The sequence below is a fragment of the Pyxicephalus adspersus genome, chromosome 7 (assembly GCF_032062135.1).
Source record: "Pyxicephalus adspersus chromosome 7, UCB_Pads_2.0, whole genome shotgun sequence".
NCBI classification, from domain to species: Eukaryota; Metazoa; Chordata; class Amphibia; order Anura; family Pyxicephalidae; genus Pyxicephalus; species Pyxicephalus adspersus.
The window spans coordinates 2,764,027-2,788,854 of NC_092864.1; the positions used below are offsets into that span (position 1 = coordinate 2,764,027).

General features: G+C 38.2%; 1 protein-coding gene across 1 annotated transcript; it reads right to left on the bottom strand.

Annotated features, from left to right (window-relative positions):
• Positions 1-2,011: 2,011 nt before the first annotated feature.
• On the bottom strand, positions 2,012-24,768 carry LOC140334677 (guanylate-binding protein 4-like). The gene is made up of 11 exons (XM_072416917.1): positions 24,574-24,768; positions 21,252-21,372; positions 15,884-16,071; positions 15,154-15,281; positions 14,642-14,751; positions 13,077-13,288; positions 11,891-12,139; positions 10,345-10,625; positions 9,700-9,912; positions 6,921-7,023; positions 2,012-2,103 (listed from the first exon to the last, which is right to left on the bottom strand). The coding sequence occupies exons 3-11, from the start codon at positions 16,056-16,058 to the stop codon at positions 2,012-2,014; spliced, it is 1,563 nt and encodes a 520-aa protein (XP_072273018.1). The 5' UTR covers positions 16,059-16,071; positions 21,252-21,372; positions 24,574-24,768.
• Positions 24,769-24,828: the final 60 nt, after the last annotated feature.

A 24,828-nucleotide genomic window follows, 5' to 3' on the forward strand; every position in this document is an offset into this window, starting at 1 on the left:
ATCATCACCCAAAAAGACTCGGGGCTGTAATTGCTGCCAAAGGGGGGGTTTAACTAAGTAAAGGGCCTGAATACTTATAGAAATGGGATATTTCAGTTATTTATTTTTTTGACTTTTTAATACATGTAAAAAAATTGTCTAAAATTCTGTTCCCATTTTGTCATTATGGGGTAAGGAGTGTAGATTAATGAGACAAAAAAAAGAATTGAAACCATTGTAGCATCGGGCTGGAAAAAGGGATCTGAATATTTCTGATGCCCCTCTATATACTTTATATACTCTGTATTACCTGCCAAAGGATTTTTATTTCTGTCCATCCATTTCCTGGGATTTACAAAGATCTGACATATAACTCACCCTTGTCAGTTAAGTAAGACTGGCTATGAAGGGATTCGTCAATCAATCCATTTGATCATTTTATAGAATTAATTATAAATTGATAATTTGTGACCTACAAAAAAACACTTATTTCTGAGGATTAGTGGCACCATAAGTTAACACCAAGTACCAAGTATTTATATTAGTAAAATACAAATAACCATCCCTATGTTAGGTATACATTTATCAATGTTCATCTATTGTTCTTTCCGCACATTTCAGTTTGCTTCTCTGATTCTTATGGACTTGTGATGGGAATATGTTATCCCAGCTATATAAAATAAACATATCCCAATACAAATATATCTGATATCCAGAAAACACTCTACAACTCATAAATTCATAACTTACTATAAATTCATAACTTACTACATACTTACTATTCATAATTTACTAATCAGTAATCAATAGTAATCAGATTCAGACTTCAGACTTTGAATCTGCAAGCATTGAATTATTCTATCCACCCCTGGTAAGAATCTTATCCTGAACTTTCCATTACTCTTGAACTTTTCAATAGATACTCGTATTGAACATAACATCTATAGATTTTTTCCTCTTTGATACATCCCCCAATTTAGATTAGAATAATTCAAGCACTTTAAGCTCTGTGTATCCTTACCATACTTAATTTATGAGGAATTCATATATTCTTCACCATGGAGAAAGGGGACATACCTAGCAATTTAAAACTTTGGCACCTATGAATTCCTTTATCCTTAAGAAAGATGGCACGCCTACGTCTTATGCAAACATTTTAACATGTAATATCAGATTGGATACATACATATAGTTAGCTATAACATTTATTTGCTACTACCAGTTTATTTGTCCTTAACATTCTGTACCTTTTAAATACTGCAAGACCCTTCCAGTAATAAATATACCCCCCTTTTATTTGTAATGATTGTACATTAATATTCAGCTTTACCCACTCAAGTACTTGACTTGTTTCTAAAAAATAACTTAAAGATTACATGATATAGTAACGGCTATTGCTGGGCACTATTAGTATGTTTACAATCATGATTATCTATCTTTGATCCATTATGGATTTGTTATTACATTATTGGTATTAACAATAAAACTACTCACCTTCATATATACAGTATGTATCAAATGTCGTCAGATACCATGTCAACAGTATTCCGTTTATGTATTATGGAAATGTTGATATATTTTGTATTTGAATTCATTTTATTATTTATGTTTTCAATGTATTATACTTCCACTTATAAAGCCCATATGGTCCACAAACTATACCCCTAAAGAAGCCAACTGTAGTGAAACGCATCGGGGAAAACAAGACTGTAAAAGTCACCCGTTGTGACCTTGCTAGGAATACTTGTGTTTAGTATGAATATTCCAATCCTGTGATGATGTAACGGGACTGGTGATATTTTATGTGACTATACTATAAATATTTATGAGCTATCATTATCAATACATAATTATTGCTTTAAATGAACTTAGCCTCCGACCCCCTTTCTTTTGTTGGTTCTTTACATATATGTTACTAACTTATATTGTGCTAATTGAGGAGGAGGGTGAATAAATGTCACCCTAAAGCCGAATGTTTTTCTGGCCCATGTTAAAGCAAATGTAGAAGGCAATGTGCAGTGCATTGTGGAGATTACTGGATGAACTGCAGTGAAAACTGAACTGCAGTGACAGCTCGGGGGCCAGAGATTAGCAGAAAAACAGTGGCTGCCACAATAGGAAATCCTACGAACAGAGTCAACATAATTAACTGAATACATTCATACACAAACGCAATACAGCCAATGTGTTTATGGGCAGTACGGTGGCTCAGTGATAGAGGCTAGAAGAAGATGGGTAGGAAAGTTTGAAAAAATGGGTTTTGAGCGCTCTTTTAAATGAGCAGAAAGTAGGAGCAAGCCGAATAGGACGAGGAAGACCATTCCAGAGAGTTGGGGCAGCTCTAGAAAAGTCTTGTATCCGTGCGTGTGATGAGGTTATGAGTGAGGAAGTCATTAGGAGGTCATTGGAGGAGCAGAGAGCGCGGGTGGGGGAGTTTATTTTTTACCAGGTCAGCAATGTAAGTGGGACAATAACTGTGAAGGGATTTGAAGACAGGAGCACAGGAGCTTGAATTTGATTCTAAGGGAAGGATGGATGAGTCTGGCTGCAGCATTCATAATAGATTGTAGAGGAGAGAGTCGGGTTAGTGAAATACCAGAGAGGAGGAGGCTACAGTAGTCCAGACGGGAGATGATAAGAGCATGTACAAGGAGTTTAGTGGTCATGTAGGGGGACATCGGCATCAGCATCAATTTATTTATTTTTTTTAGATTCGTAAGCTAAAAATGTACCTTCAGGCAAGTCCATAGGCAGATAAACCTGCAAGAATAATGAAACCTTGTACAGTAACATATCTTATTTTGTTATTTTTATTAAAGCAGTTGAAGTACATTTAGCCCAGTATTAGCCTTTTGGAGTATCTGTGGAGCAGGGCCAAGAAATGAACTAATCATTCCGTTGCGTCTCCTTTCACTGTCCAATCAAATGGTTGCAGTAAATACAAGATCTGTACGTGTTATCTTATTACAGCAGGACCTCTCTCCTGCCAGATGGGATGTGTGAGACTCTAGGAAATGGTAAATAGAAATTCAAACCTTCATTAACAGATTCCTTAGATGTGTGATATCCATGTATTTATCTGTTTATCTGAAGTTTAATGCAATGCATAAATGTTACTCTGCATGCAGAGATCAGTGCTCATTCAGCTCCTTCCCATGTCTGCAATGTGATGCTACCAAGACTGTTGCCTTGTGTCTCCAAGGAAGGTCAGTGTGATCATGGTGATTGATGTGGAGGATGACAATGACCTGGACAAGAAAAGGATTTTGGAGAATCACCCTAATATTTGGGGGCTCGTCCGGGATCTTTTCCTATTTAGTCACAATACAAAGAGAGAGAAAGTTTGATCTTTAAAGAAAGAAGGTTGGTGAACCTGGTGATATCTGTGAATCTGCACTAAATGTACATCTCTAATTTGTAGAATTATATCTAATTTAGAACACTGCAGTGACAAGCATATAAACCTCTTTAATGAACATCGACCTAGCCACCCACAGATGTGGACAATGTCTCCGGGGTCCATGGCTTAACGAACAATCCAGCTTCACCCTTCCTAATAACCACACACATAAGATTAGACAGAATGTTACCTGCTCATCACTCGGAATTATTTACATAATCTTCTGCATATGTGGAACATTTTATGTTGGTTAAACTAAGAGAACACTTAGAAAACGTATGTACGAACACTTGTACTTGAATAACGAATAAGTATTGAAAAATAATGACCACACCAGTAAGTCATCGTGTGGGTTTGGTCCACAGTTTTGACAATAGAGCCATCTCTTGTCAGTCTTGGAACAACTTCCCCCAAACATCAGAGGTGGGGACATTGATAAAACTTCTAAAATGGAAACTAAATGGATTTATCAATCACACACCCCAGGACTAAACAATATGATTTAATTCAAACCATTCCTATAATCACCTCACTAACATATCCATTACTTTAAACACTTTGTAATAGTCTCAGATATGCTTTGGAAATGTAAATGTAAACATATCAGGGATACCCTATATATTTCAATACTCACCTCATGAACAAGGACAAATTATTTGAAGGTTGTCAACCAAAAGCTAATAAAGCATTTTAATTTGTTATATTACACTCCCTTCTGTGGTCCATGCCCTATGAGGGACCTACACCTTGGTGTCAGACATTGATGGCGACGGCACAAATCAGTGCCCATCGCCAACTTTCCTCTCCATCGTTAGGACTATGTGAAAGCCACAAACGGGCCTGGACCCACCTCTTGGAGGAGACCCCTCTGGGAGAAAATCTCCTTTCCCTTGGGGGAAGCTCTCTTCCACTTTATTTAGGGTGAGTGAGGACATGGAGATGGGGAATATATTAAAGTTACAATAGAGACCTCCTTTTTAAATTGATGATGTAGATATATTAACTGTTCCATGTATATATGTGTATATTTTTGTCAGCAATATAATAGAAATAATGCACAAATGTTATGAATAATTGCCAAATTAAATTAATTTATCTTTAAGCTTTTCTTGCTCAGCAACTTTTGTATCAACCTGGACATCAAAGTAACTAATATACACTGATAAAAGGCCACCTTTTACCCCATTATTTCATTATTTTATTATATATCAATCACTTAATTTATTACAATTCATCTACAAGCCACCAAGATAGAACAATATTAATGTACTAATGGAACCACTAAATGAACCCTAAATTAATTTTAAAATGAATGGTAGAAAATGATAAGGAATATTAAAAAGATGTCTATATTATATTTTATATGAATTCAGTCATTTAAATTGTGTGAAACTTTAGCATTAAATTATATACTATCATTTTATACATTAAAGAAAGGATAATGAATTTCACCTAGGTCTATAGATCTATCGAAGTTATGGTCAGTTGAATAAAACACTAACATTCTCTTTAGTTCCCTCACAGCACCATGACATAGATTAATAACAACAGACCAATACAATTCTCCTGCGCGTGTGCTGCTAATAACACCAATCTTACTTATAAACACCTTTATTGAAGGGCGGATGCGCATGCGCAGGGGGATTCATCTCCTTTGACATTTCATCCTCGATAGCTTACTACGTATGTGCCTACCCAGTGGTAATTAGCTTGTCAACAGTAATTCATCTATTGAAGCCATTACCAGCGGCAGCGGCAGTTCTCCGTTTTGACAACTGCTGCAGCTCCACCCATAAAAACGTGCATGGTTAGTAATCTTTTCCTTTTTTCATTATGGTATTGATATTATTATTATTAGATAGTATTTATATAGCACCATCATATTAAGGAGCGCTGTACAAAGTCCAAAGTTGTGTCACTAACTGTCCCTCAAAGAAGCTCACGATCTAATGTCCCTACTGTGGTCATATGTTATTTATACAGTCCAAGGTCAATTTTTTGGGAGGAAGCCAATTAACCTCACTGCATGTTTTTGAGATGTAGGAGGAAACCGGAGTACATGGAGGAAATCCAAGCAGACACGGGGAGAACCAAACTCTATGCAGATAATGTCCTGGCCGAGATTTGAACCTGGGACCCAGGCCAGAGTGCTAACCTCTGAGCCACCATATATCCCCTAGAATACAAATTAGATCAGATGTATTTGCTAGTAATAGGTTTACCTATTTATAGTTTGATTTATCAATTCCGTAATATAGTGATAGCCCTATGGGAACAATGAACTCATAATGTATCTATAATTGACAAGCAACAATATATATTTGATTGACTGAGAGTATCCTATATTATAATAATCAACATCAATCTACTATCTCTTCCTTAATAATATTATATACTCTAATGTTTATTATTGTACACTTCAGATTTATCTCATATCAACACCCCTAGAAAGCTATAAACTTCAAATATACCATCAAGCTTTTACCTGAGATACCCAAGTAAGACATTTCTATTTATGAATTAATCTAATTATCCTTCCTATGATGGTTGATTTTCTTTATACATAATATTCTCCTTTTTTCAGCACCCAAACACCTTTGCAATTGCTACACCAACCATTGATCTTCCATTATCATTGTACTGGCATCATTCCAGCACTTTAATATAGTAAGTCTTTATCTTTATCATATTCACAGTTTTTCTAAATGTCCTGATTGCTGCAAGAGTTGCTGTCTCTTTAATCATATTATTCTGTACAAATACGTACAAAAATATTGTTATCTATATATCCAAAATAAATGTGACCTTAATTGATCCTAGGGTCTCTGTATCCATCTGGGCGAAACGCGTTGGGTGAGACCCCGTTTCTTGATTGATTACTCATATGCAAGTCTGTGATTTTTTTTATCACTAAAAATAGTGTGGATAAAATACTTTATTATTCAATTTTGCTACATTGCTTTGTTACTATTTTTAAGAATTTTATACATAATCACCAATTCCCCATGCCTTCAAAAAAGCCAACCTTTTCTCCTTCTTTCCTTAAAGCATAGTCCAATTGTTGGACAAAAAAAGCTTTGACTTTCAAACCAGTTGATTGGGACAATACATGAACAGTATATATTTGGTGTATGGCTAGCTATATAAAAAATACTAATATCCCTATCTCTGGCTGACAGAACATGCAGCACTTCCTGTCTTGGTCACACTGACACAGCCCAGGGAGGAGGACCTCCTTAAAGGGCAGAGGCAATTTAGTCTCAGGAGTAATGATGACTTGTGCTGTGACTTTGCACCAACTACCTTGATAACCTGCATTGTTTCCTTGTGATTTCTGACCTGACCTGTGCCTGACATCTGAACACGTCTGTCTGCCACCTGCCTTGACCTGTGCCTGGAATCATTGTGCCACCCTCACTTGGCCCCGTTCTGCCTCCTGTCTCCACACCGAGGCTCTTCCAGCCTTCCTCTTCAGGTAAGGTGACCCTTTTACACTTTTGTTACTTTATATCCTATTGTAGAATTTTCCATGGTGACTTACCTTCGTTTTGTCTCTGAAGCTCAGTCAGAGTCTCATCAGTCACCAAGATGAATATTCTGAGAGATTCTTTGGAGTTTATGAAGTTATTTAGAACCGACTCTGCCTGTAATATGTTGGGGAAAAGTGAGAACCAATGGTTATATTTTTTTGTTATTACTTTCTGTCATTGTACACCTAATCAAAGCAATATGTAAAATCTGTACTCATATAAAGCAATCATAGCAATCTCATTGCATACCCCAATACTTTTATATCAAATTCTCTGGAATATTGCCTCTGCAATGCACAATACACAATGAGGCCCAGACAGCTAAACGCATGGCATAAGTCCTCGTGTAGAAGGGAAGGGGATCACTGTCTGTATCTGTCTGTCATTTGCAACCCCTATTTAATGTACAGCGCTGCGTAATATGTTGGCGCTATATAAATCCTGTTTAATAATAATATTAATAATAATAATAATATTAATAATATTAATAATAAAGGGTTTGGGTTCATAGAGCACTGGGCTGACTTTTCATTGGGGTACAACCTGTATGCCAGAGATGGTTTGCACCTAAATGGAAAGGGGTCTGCTGTGCCAGGGGAAAGATTTAGGGGAAAGGTGGAGGAATATTTAAACTAGGACAGAGGGGCGTGGGACAGGTAAATAAGGTGGCAGAAGGGTTAGTCAGGGGTCAGACACTAGTGGAGGGGGGATTGCAGATAGTTGGGGGGAGGATTATGGATAATTGTGAGGAGCTTCCCATGTTACAAACAAACATTGGATTGTGTAGTACTAGTTGTACTGAAAAACAAAAGTATTTGGCAAACAATGATGGTAAAAGCAGCAATGGTTTATAGAGCCTGTTCACCAATGCTAGAAGTCTAGCAAACAAGATAGGGGAGTTGGAAGCCTTAATGAGTGAAAAGGATTTTGACTTAGTTGGTATTGCTGAATCCTGGCTTTGTTCTTCACATGACTGGGCTGCCAATATTCCTGGGTATACTCTCATAAAGACAGAGTCAAATGGAAGGGTGGTGGTGTCTGTATGTGAGAAGTGATCTAAAAGTGAATGTAAAAGAATAAATTGCGGATGGAACAAGAGATGAGGTTGAGGCATTATGGGGGAGGTGAATGTGAGGGTGAATAACACACAATGATTGGAGTCTGTTATAGGCCCCCCAGTGCTAAGGAAGAAATAGAAAATCAACTTCTAGCACAGATAGAAAGGGCTGCAAAGCGTGGGACAGTAGTAGTATTGAGTGATTTTATCTATCCTGACTGGTACAGCAAAAAGGGTGGAAATTTATGAATGTATTACAAGATAATTTTATGGTACAGTTTATAGAAGCCCCAACTAGAATATTAACCTGATGGACCTAGTTCTTTTTAACAATGCAGAACTTATAACAAATGTGCATATAAAAGAAAAATTTGGGTAGCGGTGACCATAATATGATTTCATTTAATGTAACTTATAAACAGGAAGCAAAAATGTTTCAATTCTGTTCTACACAAACACTGCAAATTATACCCTAATAATAAGTAGTAAATTGATGAGTTTAGGAAGCAAAAATTAAAACCAATATGTGGAATGGGGCTATTCTAAAAAGCTCCTAAAATAAATGAGTTGGATCGTTTGACCGACAAGAAGTACTCTTTAAAGACTCTACTAAACCCAAAGTCACTTGTGTTATTACATGTTATCACAAACATCACACTATTTTCTGTCATATTTGTTCAAAACATTGGAATATTCTATTCTCTGACTCATAAAAAAAAAAAATAAAAGTGACACACTGAAAATTGTTTATCACAAAGTACCGTTGTTAAAAGATCGGCTTTTTAATAGTAATTTTAGTCTAGAATCGAGTGATTCAAGTCTCCTCATCAAGGGTACCTTTAAATGTGGCCATTGCTCCCAATATAACTGTATCACTGGAGGCCCAATGCATACTCATACCCAATGGAGAAGTTTACCGTCACAGATACTTTGTTAATTGAGAGACTACTGCCCAAATAACCATTAGTGCAATTTTATTTATGGCTTACCTGAAATATACAATTTAGCTGTTATGTGTATAGTACTGATCCTCATTAATCACTGAGTAAAACCCAATACTGTATAATAATTTATTGTTTAGCAATGTGCAACTTCCTTTCTGCACCCTTAACATGTACAGTGTAATATTTTCAACATATTGTCAAATTACAAATTTAGTCAAAGAACCAATCCTTCTGTGGTATAATCCTGTTCTAAATTACTTGGATTATTGGATGATAGCATATGATATGTTTATACAGTGTGTTGATCTTTTGTTAATATTTTTTCTCTTTCTCTGTTTATATACTGTGATGTCCCCTATCACATTACCTATGTCTGTTCAGCAACCACAGAGAAATCGCTTTATTTCCGGGCACCCACAGCACACACACTCCCTCCTCCCCGCCCTCTGCTTGCCTGACATGGGGGCATGACATGGGTAAAAGAACAAGTCAACTTTCCATTAAAATGAATTATTTTTCCCCTTCAACCTTGTCCCAATCCAACTTGATGATATCTGATAAGCTTTGCTCCATCGTTTGTTTGCACATTACCAGTCACATGTCTTCCTCCCTTACTACGCCTTCATATAACACCCCTATACACTTTGGGTGCTCAAATACTCCCTTAGGATACAGCACCACCGAAACCCTGAGACCGCTACTGCATGTCACCGTCATGGATGTGATGTCAGTGTCCCCAAATGGAATTTTTTGTAAAATAGCTTTTAGATAGGTGTTACTAATACCTACCTCTACACCTTTTCTTGGTTCACTGTTGTATCTTTGCTGTATCAGTTTTATATCTTCCTGAAACTTCTTGTACCCGCCTGGTTTGGAATACAAACTTTGTTTTAAAGCTTCCTCAAGGTCTCCGGAATGCTTTTTGATTAGCTGATCACAGTAATTGCGAGATTCTGTTTCATTCATATTAGAAAAATGTTTCTTTTTCTCCTCAATATTCCTCTGTTTGGAAGTAAAATGATGAGAGGTGATGATGGTTTGTCCTATCAAAATTCAAAGGTAAATATCTAAACATGGAACTCTTGTTGATCCCAGGTACTATTGACGGGGAGTTTGGGATGATTACCGCCATAAAAAAGAGAAAAACAAATACAATATTTTATACCACAACTAAGGTATACCTAAACCCCATTTTTCTTCCTGTCTTATTTATCTATTATTGTTATCAGAACAACTGTCCTCACTGGAATGTTTGCCATTCTATTCAAGAGACTCCTGGAAAATGGACAAATCAGGAGAATCCTACCAGTGGATATCCAGACAGCAATACGATTTACAAGAGTTAGAACTGTCCCAACTATTACATACTAAATAAAAAAACATTTTAGGACTAGATATAAACAGAGAATGGCTACAAAGGGAAAATAGACTCACCATATATTGCTTGTGGAAATTAAGTTCAGAGTCCCTGAAGGATCTTTTCATGAATATCTCCAGAGCTTCTTCCTCACACTTTGCACTAATCTCTACAAACTCTTCAAGTGTTTCTGTAGGGAAATGAACTCTCTCTTTCATCCTCTTCTCATAGTACTCAGTGGCCTCCTGGACAGCCGCTTTGTTCTGCTCCTCCGATATTCTTATCACTGTGTCCTCCATACACACAATGCCGGATGAAGAGAGGGCTTCGGTGTACTTATACACGAGCTGTCCCAGTACTATACATAGGATAAAAGGAAGGAGAATATTTGTGCTCAAGCATTGTCCACATCAAAAGCTTGAAGAGATCACAAACATTTTACCAAAACCATCTTATCTTAATGGCTCACCCATCAAATCATGCTTTAGAAAATAAAATATAGTGGACCTTCAACACCGTTAGCCCGGGTTATTATTTAGTAAAATAATAGTGCAGAAATGCTTTTAATAATATGAATAGGAAATAAATAAAGTATTATTTATATAAGATTTCTCCATCCTGCCCTCTTTTTTTTTTCCCAGCCCTTTTCTCCCTCTTCCTCTTGCCTTGCCTCCTCACTCTCCTCCGCCCTCCTTCACTCCATTCTTCTCTTTATCTCCTTCTGAATCTTCCTTTTCCATCCCATTTCCATTCTCCATCCTTTTTCCTTCATTTATCACTACCTTCTCTCCTTTTTCATTCCTTTCACTTTATTTTACTCTCTTCCTCTCTTTCTCCATCTTTCTCATTGTTCGTCCTCATTCCATTTTTGTTACACAGTCCTGAGATGTAAAATATTTTGCCAAAGTTTTCATTTCCTATATTTTTTGAGGCACTAAATTTGAAAATTGAGTTTACTGCAACTAAGGTCCTGGGCTGATGAAAATGTTCAATTTGGAGTAGGATGGAAAGAAATGGAGGTTGTTTTTTGACTCCTAAAATAAATCCTAAAGGTTAAACCTAAATATTAAATCTAAATGAAACTTCCTCACATTGTTGGCCATTCAGTACACCTGAAAGAGCAGTATAATAATTTGAGCTCGATACAGGCGAAACTAAAATACAAGGTTTGTGAGTGGACTATTTGGAGTAATATCCTATCTATACTTTTAGGATAGCAAGGAGGCTACACCGAGAATTCCTGTTAGTCGGTGGGACAGTCTTAGACAGAAGCCAACGCTGGGCAGGAAGAGATCGGCCAAGGCAAATGGCATTGGGAACTTGATGTAAAAACATTGAGAATGAACATCTTGTGAAGCCAAATACTATACATGAGCCTCTACTCCTCATCAAACTAGGGATCATGAAGCAGTTTGTGACTATCAAGAGAAGCTGAGCCTCAAGAGAAGTATTGAAGGACAGAGAAAATGCCACTGAGTGCGTATGTAGAAACCAATATATTATTGTTTTATTCTATTTTGTAATTTTTTACTGATTTTATTTTGAATATTTGACTTAAACATAGTTTAAAACAGGGATTATTCATAAAATAATAGCAACCTCTGGAGGAATAAATGAACTCACTTTCCCCAGACACCGGTGTGATGTCATCCAGGTATTTAACTTCAGCGTTTTTGTAAATGTATTCACAGAATCTCTGACACTGTTCTACGAAGATAGAGCTGAGATCTTCCACTGACACCTCGTCCATCCTCTGCAGAATATTTTTATCCCCAGTCGGAGAGTCAAACACAAAACATTTACGGGTGTTGAAATACATGCGGATGGCATGTTGGGAGTGAATACGCATTGAGGTCTCCTCTGTTTCCTCCGCTTTTAGGATAGACCAATGCAAAATTAGAGACAGAACAAAAATAGCAGCTACATCACAGAAAGTTTATTTTTACATAGAAAAGTTGAAGTTTTATAAAACTGTGGTGGTGTGTGGGAAAGCCATGGTGGCATGCACTGAAGTATAAATATTAAAATGCACGTAAAACCAAAATTTTGTTTTGCTTTAGATAGAGAAAGGTTTAAAATAAAACCCCTATCAGGTTATTTTTGTGTGGCCTGTTTCCTTCTGGAAGGATTTCCATCCACTTTCTGTCCTTGTGTAACAGTAAAATAAGTTTCTAAAAAAATGAAAGAAAAAATGGAAAGTCTACTGATGATGCCAGTGCCATTGGTTACAACGGAGGACACGAACGCGATGCATGTGTCATTCCCTGTGAGATATTGGAATCTGGATTCCTATGCACTTAGGGGATTTTTTGGAAAGGGAATGACACATGAAAACCAGATCAATGGTTTCCCATTTTATAGCAATCAGGTTGGCATGGTCCACACAGGCTGGCATGTGGCAACAAAAACAATAAACATAATGGTTATTTAACATGGTGCATCATAATATCCAGAAAATTCATATCTGTGAATTGTGGTGCACTAGGTGAGTGGAGAGCTGTTAAAATAAATATTACTATAACACACTACAATCTGCAACCTTCCATGAATTGATGACCATTAACAGTTGTAGCACTCCTATGGACTGATTCCTCCTGGAACCTGGACCCTTTTTTGTCGGTCACTTCCTGTACTCAATCTCAGGACCAATGGTTCCGTGCAAAAATCACCAATAATTTGGTTTTACAGTAAGAGACTATTCCTAATTCAAGATGAGTAATCCAACAACACAACAAAAATAATCTGAGAGATGAATAAGAAATGCAGAAATGTATGAATTATTTGGTTTACATATTTAGTGACACCCAACCTGAAACAATTGCTGTCAGCTGACATTCACCAGGTAGCAAGGCATTCTCCAGGTATTCATCCTCTGTTATCTCCTTTCCATCCATCTCCAGGTTCAAGGTAAAATCTCTCACCAACCAGATGAAAGAAGGAAAATGTCTGGAGAACTGACACTCATTATCCTCATTATCCCCAGATCTTACTTTAATCAATTCAGCCAACTCCCCTACAAAACTGATTAATAGTTAAGGATTTGTAAGTGAAATGTTTTTATCTTGAAGGTTTTGTACATTCATCTTACCTCAACCTTGGACAATCAAAATACCCTTCAGTGAAAACAGAATATTAAACACCCCGTGTGTGAATCTGAACAACCGGTCATCTCTGAACATTCACTCACTCCTTTCATTTATTGAATATTTACCTATAGAAGTCAGTTAAACAATGAGAATGTGAAGAACCTGCACCCTGGCCCTTGACTGGCTAGTGCCTGCACAATGGCGTACTTGAACATGGCCACATTGCTCATTATAGAATATTGCTAATTCACCTCCTATGGCTGACCTCTGGTTTGTTCTCTCTAACTCTTTTTGACTATGGATCAAATCTTTGCCTTTCAATGCATGACCATTTACCTAGTACCAGGACTCACCTCCTTCCCCTTGGTATCTTCTCCAATCCTAGTCTCTTTCTATATCCCTGTCTGCCTAGGAGGTTGCTTGCCAATCCTTGTCCCCCAGGAGCAAACACTTGCTTACTTAGGTCCTGTTGGGGGCTTATGTGCCTTCTACGTCTGGAAATTTGACATAGACAGCCAGAAACTATATATGGACTTGGCAATCACTGAATGGAGGCTCTCTGAATGGAGTTTTTACAGCCCACAAAATCATTGAGGGAGCAAAGCAAGCTGGACCCTTTTTTTTCAGTTCAACTACTTCAACAACTACGGACTTGGCTCAAAAATTACAAAACAGACAACATATCAAGGATCTTTGAGCAATTCAGACTGTGTCTCAAAATTGTTTAGGAGTCCATTGTACCAGCTCATCAAATTGTCTGTCACCCCACAAATTTTGCCCCCAATCTCTGTTCTCTCTGTTTCTTTATTGTCCCAATAGTAAACCCCTACTCTACTGTATAGACCTCAGTTTTGTCTCTTTGTGTCACCCTCCCTGAGGCTTTGAGTCCTCATGACTGCAGTATGGCAGGTCACCACAGATAGAAGTAGTTCTCCTGTCCTGTTACCACATTTAGTCCTTTATTTCAATTGGACCTACTCTTCCACCTTTCAATATATGAGTGTTTGGGAAACCAAGTTTTCCTCCCTCTCGGACCCATCCTTCCAACCTCCCAGTCCCAGAAACCTTGAACAAACAGTATGGCAATCTAAGTAGGATTTAAAATGAAGTTGATGATGGATGATGAGGGAATGGCTGAATGATGCTGGATATCCGCCAGTCAGAAAATGTGGTGGGTGATTTCTGACTTGCTGCAGCTCCTAATGTGCATCATGAGAATCTCACGGTGTATTTTTAGTTAATGAGGGGAATCAGTGCAAGATTGAAGGAGGTCAAATTTAAAGGATACCGGAGCTTTTCAACTGCATCTTCATCAATAGTTCGTATGCTGTTGTAGACCAGGACACTGCTCAGCAAGACAGACAGGCAAAAAATATTTGTGTCGTTTTTCTTGTTCCCCTGTAAAAAAAAAACCTTACCATGTTACTTGGAGTTCATGTGTTAAGCAAGATCAGTGAAATTGGTGGTAGGGCCCGAAAGCAGCAATATTTTGCTCTTCAGTGTACTTCTCAACCTTTGGGACACTCTACTATTTTTAACAGATACCAGGAAAATTTTATATATATGTATATATATTCTGATTATTTTCTGTTCATTTGTATTTTTTGTTGGCTTCTCTATGATTGGCTTTTAAAATGCTCGTGTTACCATTGGGTCAGTCACCTAAATGCATAATTACTACCTGTGTGAGTTGTTTTATTATTAAGTCACCTGTCTTATCTGTCTGTACTCACACGGTGCGAGACCCGCTGTTTTCAGATTTGCCCATCCCTATTAAAGAGGCATTTGGCCATAACTTACTTTTTGGACATCCCCCAGACCTTCTGTGTCCAGCAAGACCAACGTGTGCTCTTTCAAGCGGGGGTGAGGGACACACCACATCCAGATACCCTTGGTCTTACCCTGCACGGTGGCACCCAGCTGGAAACCTGCAACCACATAAAACCTTATGGGTGATGTCATGGCCCCTTCATATTTATAAATCGAGTGTGATGTCATTTGTTATGACATCATACCCCAACATGCTGTTACATTGATTTGCAATGCAGTTGAAATTAAAAATCCCCCAATGCACCAAATGTGAATTTCAGCATGATACCCAGTAAAAAAGGTCCCATGTTTTGTCAAAGAGCAGCATCAGTCTATTCAAATAAAATCAATTGCCCTGTCACAGTGCACCTTAAAGCATGATAAGGCATTGCATTATTCAAGGTAAGATTTTAGTGACTGCCTTTAAAATTTTTTTACATTTTATGTAAATTCTAACAATTATCTTTGATTTTGGCTGGTAATTATAGCAATGCAAAGCATACCTTCTGATCTTTACTAAAACTCAATCAAAGACTAATCAGCTTTTGTTATGCTGAACTACAAAACTAGAGCAAGAATGGGAAAGTTGAGGACATTTCTGCCATTTTTGTCTGTCCTTGCAGGGTGATTCCATAGAACAAAAATTCTGCATGTATTGCAGATTCATACTGCATAAGTCACCCACATGAACCCCTTATTAGCACCCGATGGGTCCTCTCACCTTTTTCAAAGCCAGCCAACTTGTTCATCATATAAGACTTTCCAGTACGATACATTCCAACCGTGGCCACCACCGCCAATGGCTGCTTTATCTTGGACAGGATTTCAATGGCTTCAGCATTAACCTGGAGTCTTCCATCTTGAAGTTTTTCAATTAAACATATTGGAGCTTCCATTTTTGCTTCTTATCTAAAAAAAAGTGTATTTAATCTAAAACTCCAAGCAGTAAATAATTATTATATAATATTTATAATTTGCATTCACCCTGTTTGAATTGGAATGGGACTATGTACTTAAAGTGTGCATGTCCTGGAATGTCAAGGGACTATGTTCCCCTTATAAATGTTTGTCTATTCTACATCACCCAAAATGCATGAAACTCATTTAAAGGTTTGCCTTCCATTGCACCCATGTGGGTGGGAGATGTTCTTGGTTCCCCAGCAATGGGATGCAGGTCAGGTGTACTGATACTTATACATGAACATACATCTCCTGGATGCATACACTCCACTGCTAAAGAACACAAGAGGAGGATTCTATGTTTAGAATTGGAGTTTTAGATTTGGAAAAGTTTTAACTTTATAAAACTTCTTAGTTCCACTTTCCCTCACAATTTCCTTATTTAAAACCTAAACACCTCTGGTTGAAGAGGGCCAAAGGCGGTAAAGAATAGTGGAGAGGAATTTCATTACACTCATGTCTGATGATGATCAGAATATACGAAGAGGGGAATACCATATTGTCTTCTCCCCTAACCCAAGCCCGCACTCATATACTTGATTATAAAATTTTGCCACGGCCATGTAACTTACTGATGTATGGGGCCAGTGCCATCCCCTGGAGGATTCATCTCTTATTGATGTAGATGGGGCTCGGAGATTATTTGGTTAATATATAATATCATTATAATATCACGAGGGGTGGAGCTGTCAGAGCAGTAGATATTCTTTCCTGCCTTTCCTGCACTGACAATCCTGATTCTTCTAATTGGCCCTTCCTGAGAATAGATTTTCCTCCCAGGGTCTATGAATAGGAATTGCACAGTACTGGATATAGATAAATTAAACACAAATGAATAGACATTACACAGGGGGGTGGTGTTGATGAGACTTTAAAGGTACTGACTGGAGTTTTGCCTTAATGTGGAGCTACTGCCAGATTTATTTTGTATCATGATTTTATTGTTCTTTTGCTTTGTGTTGATAAAATTTGCTTTCACAATGTTGGCCATACAGTTGCTATTGGAAATGAAGTGGAATTTCCCCAATGGTCACACTTGTTCCAGTAATAAGAAACAGTGTGTATTTAAGCATTAAAACATTGGCAACTAGTTATAAGTAAAGTCAATCTAAACGTCAGCTAAATAAATAGAATATTTTTCTGTGCTAGCCGTGCCAGAGCTGCCACACAATTCCTGGTGATTGCAGTGAATTATCAATTGACTAGGCGTGTCAGTCAGTGTAAACATGAGAAAATTAATACTTTTTATCTCTTGATTCACTTTACAGCACTGTGTTTACCATATCCCCTCCATATTATTGTCTTTATTGTTTTTTTCAATAAAGAAAAATATAAACAAGTCATGTATCAAATTGTACAGAAGGTTACAAAAATAGTGCAAAACTGTTAAAAAACAAAGGCACAAAATATTTCTCATCATATCATCAAGTTATAAACCAAAACCCAATGTTACAGTTACTTCTGCATATAATATAGAAATGAAAAAAAATTTCATAAACAAACACAAAAGACCATACAGGGGAGGACAAGACTGGGAAACAGGGGGGAAGAAATAACAATGATGGGAGCAGATAAGTTTCCGCCCGGGGGAAGCTGAGGGATGACATTTGGAAAGCCGCTCGGGCATCAGATACCACCTTAATGTCACTTTGTAGTTTGCCTCAACCAGGGAAGAATTTAGAGAAATCTTTGAAAGCGAATAGGATACTTCACTCCACTCTTCTCTGGTGAGCGTAAAACACATGTATTTTAATTTATGTTGGGAGGACATCAGAATATCGTATCTACATGAGCTTTCAAAAGCAGTAAGACGCAGCAGGCGAGAGGCCAAACGGATTTTAGAATGGACAAAGGACCGAATTTGCCTACAATGGAAATATTCCTGGCAAGGGAGTTCCTTTTAACTAGTGAGGTATTCACAACTAAGCACATTGTGTGTATCTAAGATATCGTGAATCCTTACAAATGCTTTGTCAATCCGCCATTGTAACCTATGTGCAGAGTTCTCTGGGGAAAATTCTTGGTTGTGCCAAAGTGGGGTCAGAGAAGCATGATCCGAGCAAAGATCTGGTCTTAGATTTATCCCATAGGACACCTTTAATATTGCCTGAATAGCTTAGGAGTTCTCATTAAAGATGTTATACCGCCCTGCAACACATTAGAAGCCTCTATATCTCCCCAATGAGGCTTTATTCTATGTAATGTGGATAATGAAAACTGAGAATCTTGGGCCACCACGTAGTAATGATGGAAAGAGGGCCCCCTGGGAATGTGGGGTCAGCATGGTTTTCCTCTGAATCCTACTTCGTTTACCCCCCAGATATAATTCATAACCTTCCCTTGAAGAGAAGTTAGAACTGATGAGGGGACCACAATTGGGAGACTGTGGAATAAATATTGCATCCAAGGTAGAATATTCATCTCAACTGCCACCATACGGCCCAGGCAAGAAAGGAGGCCGACGCCCGATTATTCAGATCCCCCAATTTTTTTTTTGAGTAATGGAGTATATATAGCCCGGAACTGGGACTGGAAGGATGGGGTTATTTGAATCCCTAAATATTGAATAGAGTTACCCTCCCAACAGAAAATCAAAATTCTTTTTAATTAAAGCTATTTGGGGCTCAGGAACATTTATATTAAGAGTCTGGGATTTAGACCGTTTTACATGTAGGCTCGAGATCACTCCAAATCTATCCAAAATTTTAAAAAGGTTCGGTAGAGTGACATGAGGAGAGGAAATATACATGAAAATATCATTAGCAAATGGAGCATGTTTATGTTCCCTCATGCCACACCGTGTTCCCCTGACATCTCTATTTTCCCTGATCGCTATAGCCAGTTGTTCTATCTCAAGAGCAAATAGAAGAGGGGATAACGGACACCTCTGTCTGGTACCTCTCGATGTAAATGTTAAAAGAGAAAAAGCCACCCAGCTCTCAGGGTGATAAAAAAATAGTTACCAAAGCCTATGTTACCAAAGAAAGAACTTTAAACATATAGGACCAGGAGAAGCAAATGAATTCCTTCTGCAAATCAATGCCCAAAAGAATTGCCTCTCGCTTACCGCCACCATCCCAGTTATCATTTATCAAGAATATCAGGTCTATGATGCACCTCATTTGGTCAGGCTGGTTTGAAAAGCATAAAACCTACTTGATCGGGGTGAATAAATGAACCAAGAAAAAAGAGCTCAAACGAATCGCTAAAATTTTAGTCATCAGTTTCAGATCACAATTAATCACGGAAATTGGTCTATAATTAGCCACATTGGCATCTTTACCTGGCTTTGGAATAACACTAATAAAAGTGCAATTAGCTTTCAGAGCTAATGAGAATTCACTGTGATCCCGGAGCACAAGAGGTTAATTAACCTCTAGTACCCGGGGATCGCAAATAGGAGGCTTCCCAGGGCTGCATTAACGATTGCAGCCATGAAAATCTACTGCGATCCCGGGGATTCCAGTGAATCTGCAGATGAACTCTCAATGGAGTTTCTCCATTGAGAGTTCATCTGCAGTTCAGTTCCCACGGTCACCAGGCTATTGGGAGTTCATTTGCAGTTTCACTGCAAGACTCGGGCACTAGAGGTTAATTAACCTCTAGTGCCGGGGATCGTAATGATTTCCTCGATCTTCTAATGGCTTTGGGAAATCAGTTAGCCGAAATTTCGCTGACCCATCGTTCAAGGAAATTTTTGCGAGAATGCCAGAGGCATTCTTGCTCATCCCTACTCACCTCTAGTAAAGGAAGCAACCCATACAGGTTGACAACTCAGTGGGAATATATAATAAAGGATAATTTAGCAAATTAAATATCAATAATTGGGCTTGGCAACCACAACCATGTAATACAATGAACCACAATATAGAAGAAGACTGCAAAATAGATGAACAAGATCTAAAAATCCTACTATTTAGCATTTTCAGAAACACACTTTAAGCCTATTAAAAGGCATATACAAGGAATAAAAAAAAACAAAAAACAAAGGTAATTAGATTTAGGAAGAATAAAAGGTAAGAAATATCCTCTCGCTGCAATCCTTTCAAGAAAAGAGCAACTTTGAACAACAGACAATCCTTGAAGGAAAAGGGTGAGCTAAATAGACCTTCATAATGAAACAAAGAAACAAGTCCCAGATCTCAGATTAAAATAATAATAATGGTGATACACCATTTCCTACAACATACTGGTGGGCTCCCATCCCCCATAACGAAATACTTTTAAAACTAATTATAATGATTGCAGCAAGATTTTGTCTTGCAGTTTTAGTTGGACAACCAACATATGATTTGGTGACTCTTATCTTCAAATAACAAATCGAAAATGATATATTCTGGTTTGTTGAGTCCACATGGTCACATCCCGTTTATTGCAAATATTTACAAAGGCGAATAACCCAATTGTGGCCTATATTACCAATATTTTAAATTATTTTACACATTATATAAAATAAACAACTTGATAAATATTATCAATATTATCCATATTATTGATTAAATATCAAACTAGTTAAAACACATATTCACAATGCAGTAATGATCTCCCTCGTGGATACCCATTGCTGGAGTATTCCAAGTTTCTATGCGTTTTGCAGATTTAACTTTACTTTACTTCATGGCTGCACAACTTTCCCAAGAGGAGCAATTTCCAATAGATTGAAACTGCCTTCAATATAATAGATGTATGATCAAACAACTCAGATATCATGACTCTCCACAATAGTGTATCTTTTTATATAAATTACGTTTTTCAAATGTATAAATTGTATAAATCTCTATATGTGTAGGAAATGAATATTTTCTACAGACATATACACACTGTACTAGCATGTATTGGCTTTCATCATAATAAAGAAAAGATGATGGAAATCCTTGGGAAGGAACGTGTTCTTCCAGGTGACAATGTACGGATATCCCTGTAGCCTGACTTATCACAATATGTCACATCAACAGAAATGAAAATGCAGCAAAATGCAAATGGATTTATATAAAACTAAACAGTTTGAAAAACTTTGCATCTTAAAATGCAAGATTTGTGAAATCTCCTCATTGCCAGATATTATCCAGGTACAACGCCATCATTACCAAGCTTATTCTGAGACTTTAATATCAATTTTCGGTTCTTACCTCTCTGCAGATAGACAAGGAGTGACCGATACTGAGCAAGTGTGTGATTCTGATCTGACGATGTTATGTAGGGAATGGAAAGTGAAAATACACACCCTGTATGAAATCATGAGTCATAATTCTGGAAACAAAGGAAAACATGGGATAAACAAGACTGTATTTTTCACATTTTTTATGCCTGCCATATTAAAAAAAATGTAACAAACAAAAACACACTTATTCACTATGGGACATATAGTGAAATGTAAATTAGATACAGGTCCCTGGAATTCTATATAGTACAGTGCTGTCTTTCTCCTATACTACAAGTGTTAGCTTTCTCTTTTACATGAATTTATTAAAAAAAATACCACATTACATTCAGTACATATGTATTCAGACCTTTTACAACACTTTAATTTAGCTCAGATGTCCCCATTTTCTCTTCTTATGATCACTGCTGAGCTGTTTCTGACTTGAGCCCTATCAAACATCTTTGGAGAAACCTGAAAATAGCTGTCCACTGATGGGCCATATTCAACCTGACTGAGCATTTGCAACTATGAAAGTTAAAGCCTGTACCCTGGGGAGCGCAGTGAAATAGGGGGGATCAGGCGTGCTGTTGGAATGGATCTAGAAAAGTGAGGGAAATATGGAAAGGGTGGTGGAGCAGAATGGAAGGGGCAGAGAATAGGAGGTTATAAAGGAAGAAAAAGGAAGTGGGGAATGTTTGGCAAGAAGACCCCAGTAATTTGGGTTGAAATGTGGTGGTTGGCATCCTTAGGGGTAGTATAGTTGGAACTGTTGTGTTGGTGTGAGGACCTAGTGAAGCTCCTCTCAAAGCAGTGGTGAAAATGCCGATAGAGGTTCAGTGAGCCGAGGGACTGCTGGATTAGTCACGTTCTTGTGGCAGGGCTCTGCGTCTGGGAACAGGAGGATGAGTCAATAGGTTAACACCCCCGAAGTCCTGCAACCGGGCAAAGGGGGTGCTGAGAGGTAAAAGTGGTTGGGGGGAAATTGTGTTTTCTCTAATGTGATGGAAATTTGTTGTTGAAAATGTTTAAGTGATGAAAAGAGTTGCTGTATTTATTAAACGGGCTAATTTCTCCCAAACAAGTGGTCTGTGATTCATTGGGGTTGGGGGAAAACGGGAGTGGAAGAGAGGGTAGTGAATGATAAATTGAGGATCTGCACTACCACGTCATGGCAGAAAATCCCCCAAACCAGGGGTACCAATCATCATCCAAAAAGACTCAAGGCTGTTTTTGCTGCCAAAGGTGCTTCAACTAACAACTAAGTGAAGGATCTAAATACTTATGCAAATGGGAGAGTATCAAAACTATATGCCAAAAACAATCAGACATCCTAACTAGTCACCCCACCATTAGCAAATAATGCCCCCATACCCCATATAGTTTACAGAAAAGTACAGTCATTATGAGACTCCCCGGTTTCAAGTGATTGCTCAATATATATAGAACAACCAGCAAGAATTCTTGAGCCAAAATTGTAATATTCTATATTCAGCTAGCCGAACATCAATTACATAGTATAATCATATTGTCCCAATTAACTGGTTTGGGTGCCAAAGCCTTTTATGTCCGGAAATTGGACTATACTTAGAGGAAGAAAAGAGAAAAGCTTTTCTAAAGGGCACCATAGACTAAAGGTAGATGTATATAAAAACAGTATAAATTTTAATATTATTAAGGTACAAGCAACTTTAAAACAATGATAGAATGGTGTTACAAATTGGCATGGTAAGAAACTTTGCCCACACATATATTAATTGATAAGTGATTTTACAGACTTGCATAGAGATCGTGAGACAAAAGGCGGGGTCTCACGATAACCCAGAAATGGGACTTCAGAAAGTTTAAATAGACATTTTTTTTGGCTTTGCATAAAATTTTCTGGACAGAATAAAGTCTGGGAAGCAGGTAACACAGATGTCTCTACAGCACCATTCAATGCCTGGAGCATGTTTACAGGGCAAGGGCAACCCAAGCAGAACAGAGTGACTTGCTTTAGGTATAACCAGGAATGTTTTTGAATATAAAGTCCCAAGCTCCATAGTAATTGGAATGGTGGCATGATGGAAGCTACAAGGCAGGACTTTCCTATTCACCTAATTCAGGGTTTTGGTAGGGAAGCCACAGGAATCTTGTACTCTAACAACAGTTGTTGTTATTTAAACTTCCAGCTGTACCAGGGTCTTAAAAGACCTGGGACCAGAAATGGTGATGGTGTTACATGAGAAACACTGGAAACATAATCTTTGTAGATCGAGAGGAAATAAGTTGCCCTGGGGAACCCTCTCCTAATTTCCTTTAGGCACCAGGGTTTAGGGTCTTCTGTGGGAAGCTTAAATTATAGTTGCATTTTCCAGCAGAGTACACTGGACTTGGGGGAAAGGGCATTTTTCTGGAAACGTTGTTCTAGATCCACTTGCATGGGCTCCATTGTTGAAGGAGGAACGTTTCGGAAATTTAGGGTCTGCTTGATGGAACACCAGACTCTCTGAGTCTCCTGAGCTTGTTCCTTGAAGCAAGTGTCAACTCGAATACAGAGGGACACCAAATCATCAAGTGTGGACAGCCACACTTAGATTGCAAGCCAATATGGCTATAAGGCCTTGCCAGAACAACGTTGTTCAAAAATAGGTTATGTTGCCAGTTTTCGAAATTCTTGTCATACTGACCAACAGAGAGAGAGGGCTGATGAAGGTGAAGGATTTCTCATGCTGAAGAGGAGGCATAGCCTTGTTCATCAAATACTATGCTAAGGTTCTGCAGAAAGGTGTTTAAATCTCTTAGAACAGGAACGTCTCTTTCCCAGAGCAATGAAGACCAAGCTAGAACCTCTCCTGTGAGAAGTGGTATGAAAGAAGCCACCTTGGATTGTTCTGTGGGAAAGTCTAAAGGATGAATTTGACATTAACTTATGGATCCTCGAGAGAGAGCTTGGGTAACCACAATAACAAGGAGGAGTAAGTATACGGAAAGTGGAGTAGGGTGGCATGGAGGTTGGGACTGGAAACAGAAACTGTAACTGGAGCTGATGCTGGAGTCACAGAAGTGGCTGCAGAGGTGGGGGTCTGGCTGATGGCAGACTGAAGTTCATTCAGGCGTTCACCTCCGAAAAAGTCCTCAACCTTAAATTGAAGGTACTCTTGTTGTTGTATCCCCTGCAGCAGGTCCTTCACGGAATCAGATAATGCTATGTCAGTAGGGTTAATGGCCTGAACAAATTGTCACGGTGTCACAGGAGGGATGCTGGACCCTACAAATCACCAGTTTGCTTGGCAGAGACATGTACAGGGTGCAAAGTCTAAGACACCAACCTCCAGTTTCACCACTGCACCCTGCGACGTGATGGACTTTAGGAGGCGGTTCTGAAGTAGCAGCCCCCGAACACGCAAGTGCTGTAACTGCTGACTGTAGCCATAGACTAAAGTGAGGGAAAGACGAAAGATGAGCCAAGCTCAGGGCAGGCAGCAATAAGGAGTATTAGACAGAGGAAAGGTTGGCAAACCAAAGAATCAGAATAAGGAAATGCAGACAGGAACCTGGAAGCAGGGACTAGGTGAAATCCTTGT

Coding starts and splice junctions, on each gene's coding strand:
- LOC140334677 (XM_072416917.1), bottom strand. CDS start 16,058: ATGGAAGCTCCAATATGTTTAATTGAAAAACTTCAAGATGGAAGACTC. Junction 14,752..15,153: donor GTCTGGGGGATGTCCAAAAA/GTAAGTTATGGC, acceptor TTTTTTTTACAG/GGGAACAAGAAAAACGACAC. Junction 10,626..11,890: donor CACACCGGTGTCTGGGGAAA/GTGAGTTCATTT, acceptor TCCTATGTATAG/TACTGGGACAGCTCGTGTAT.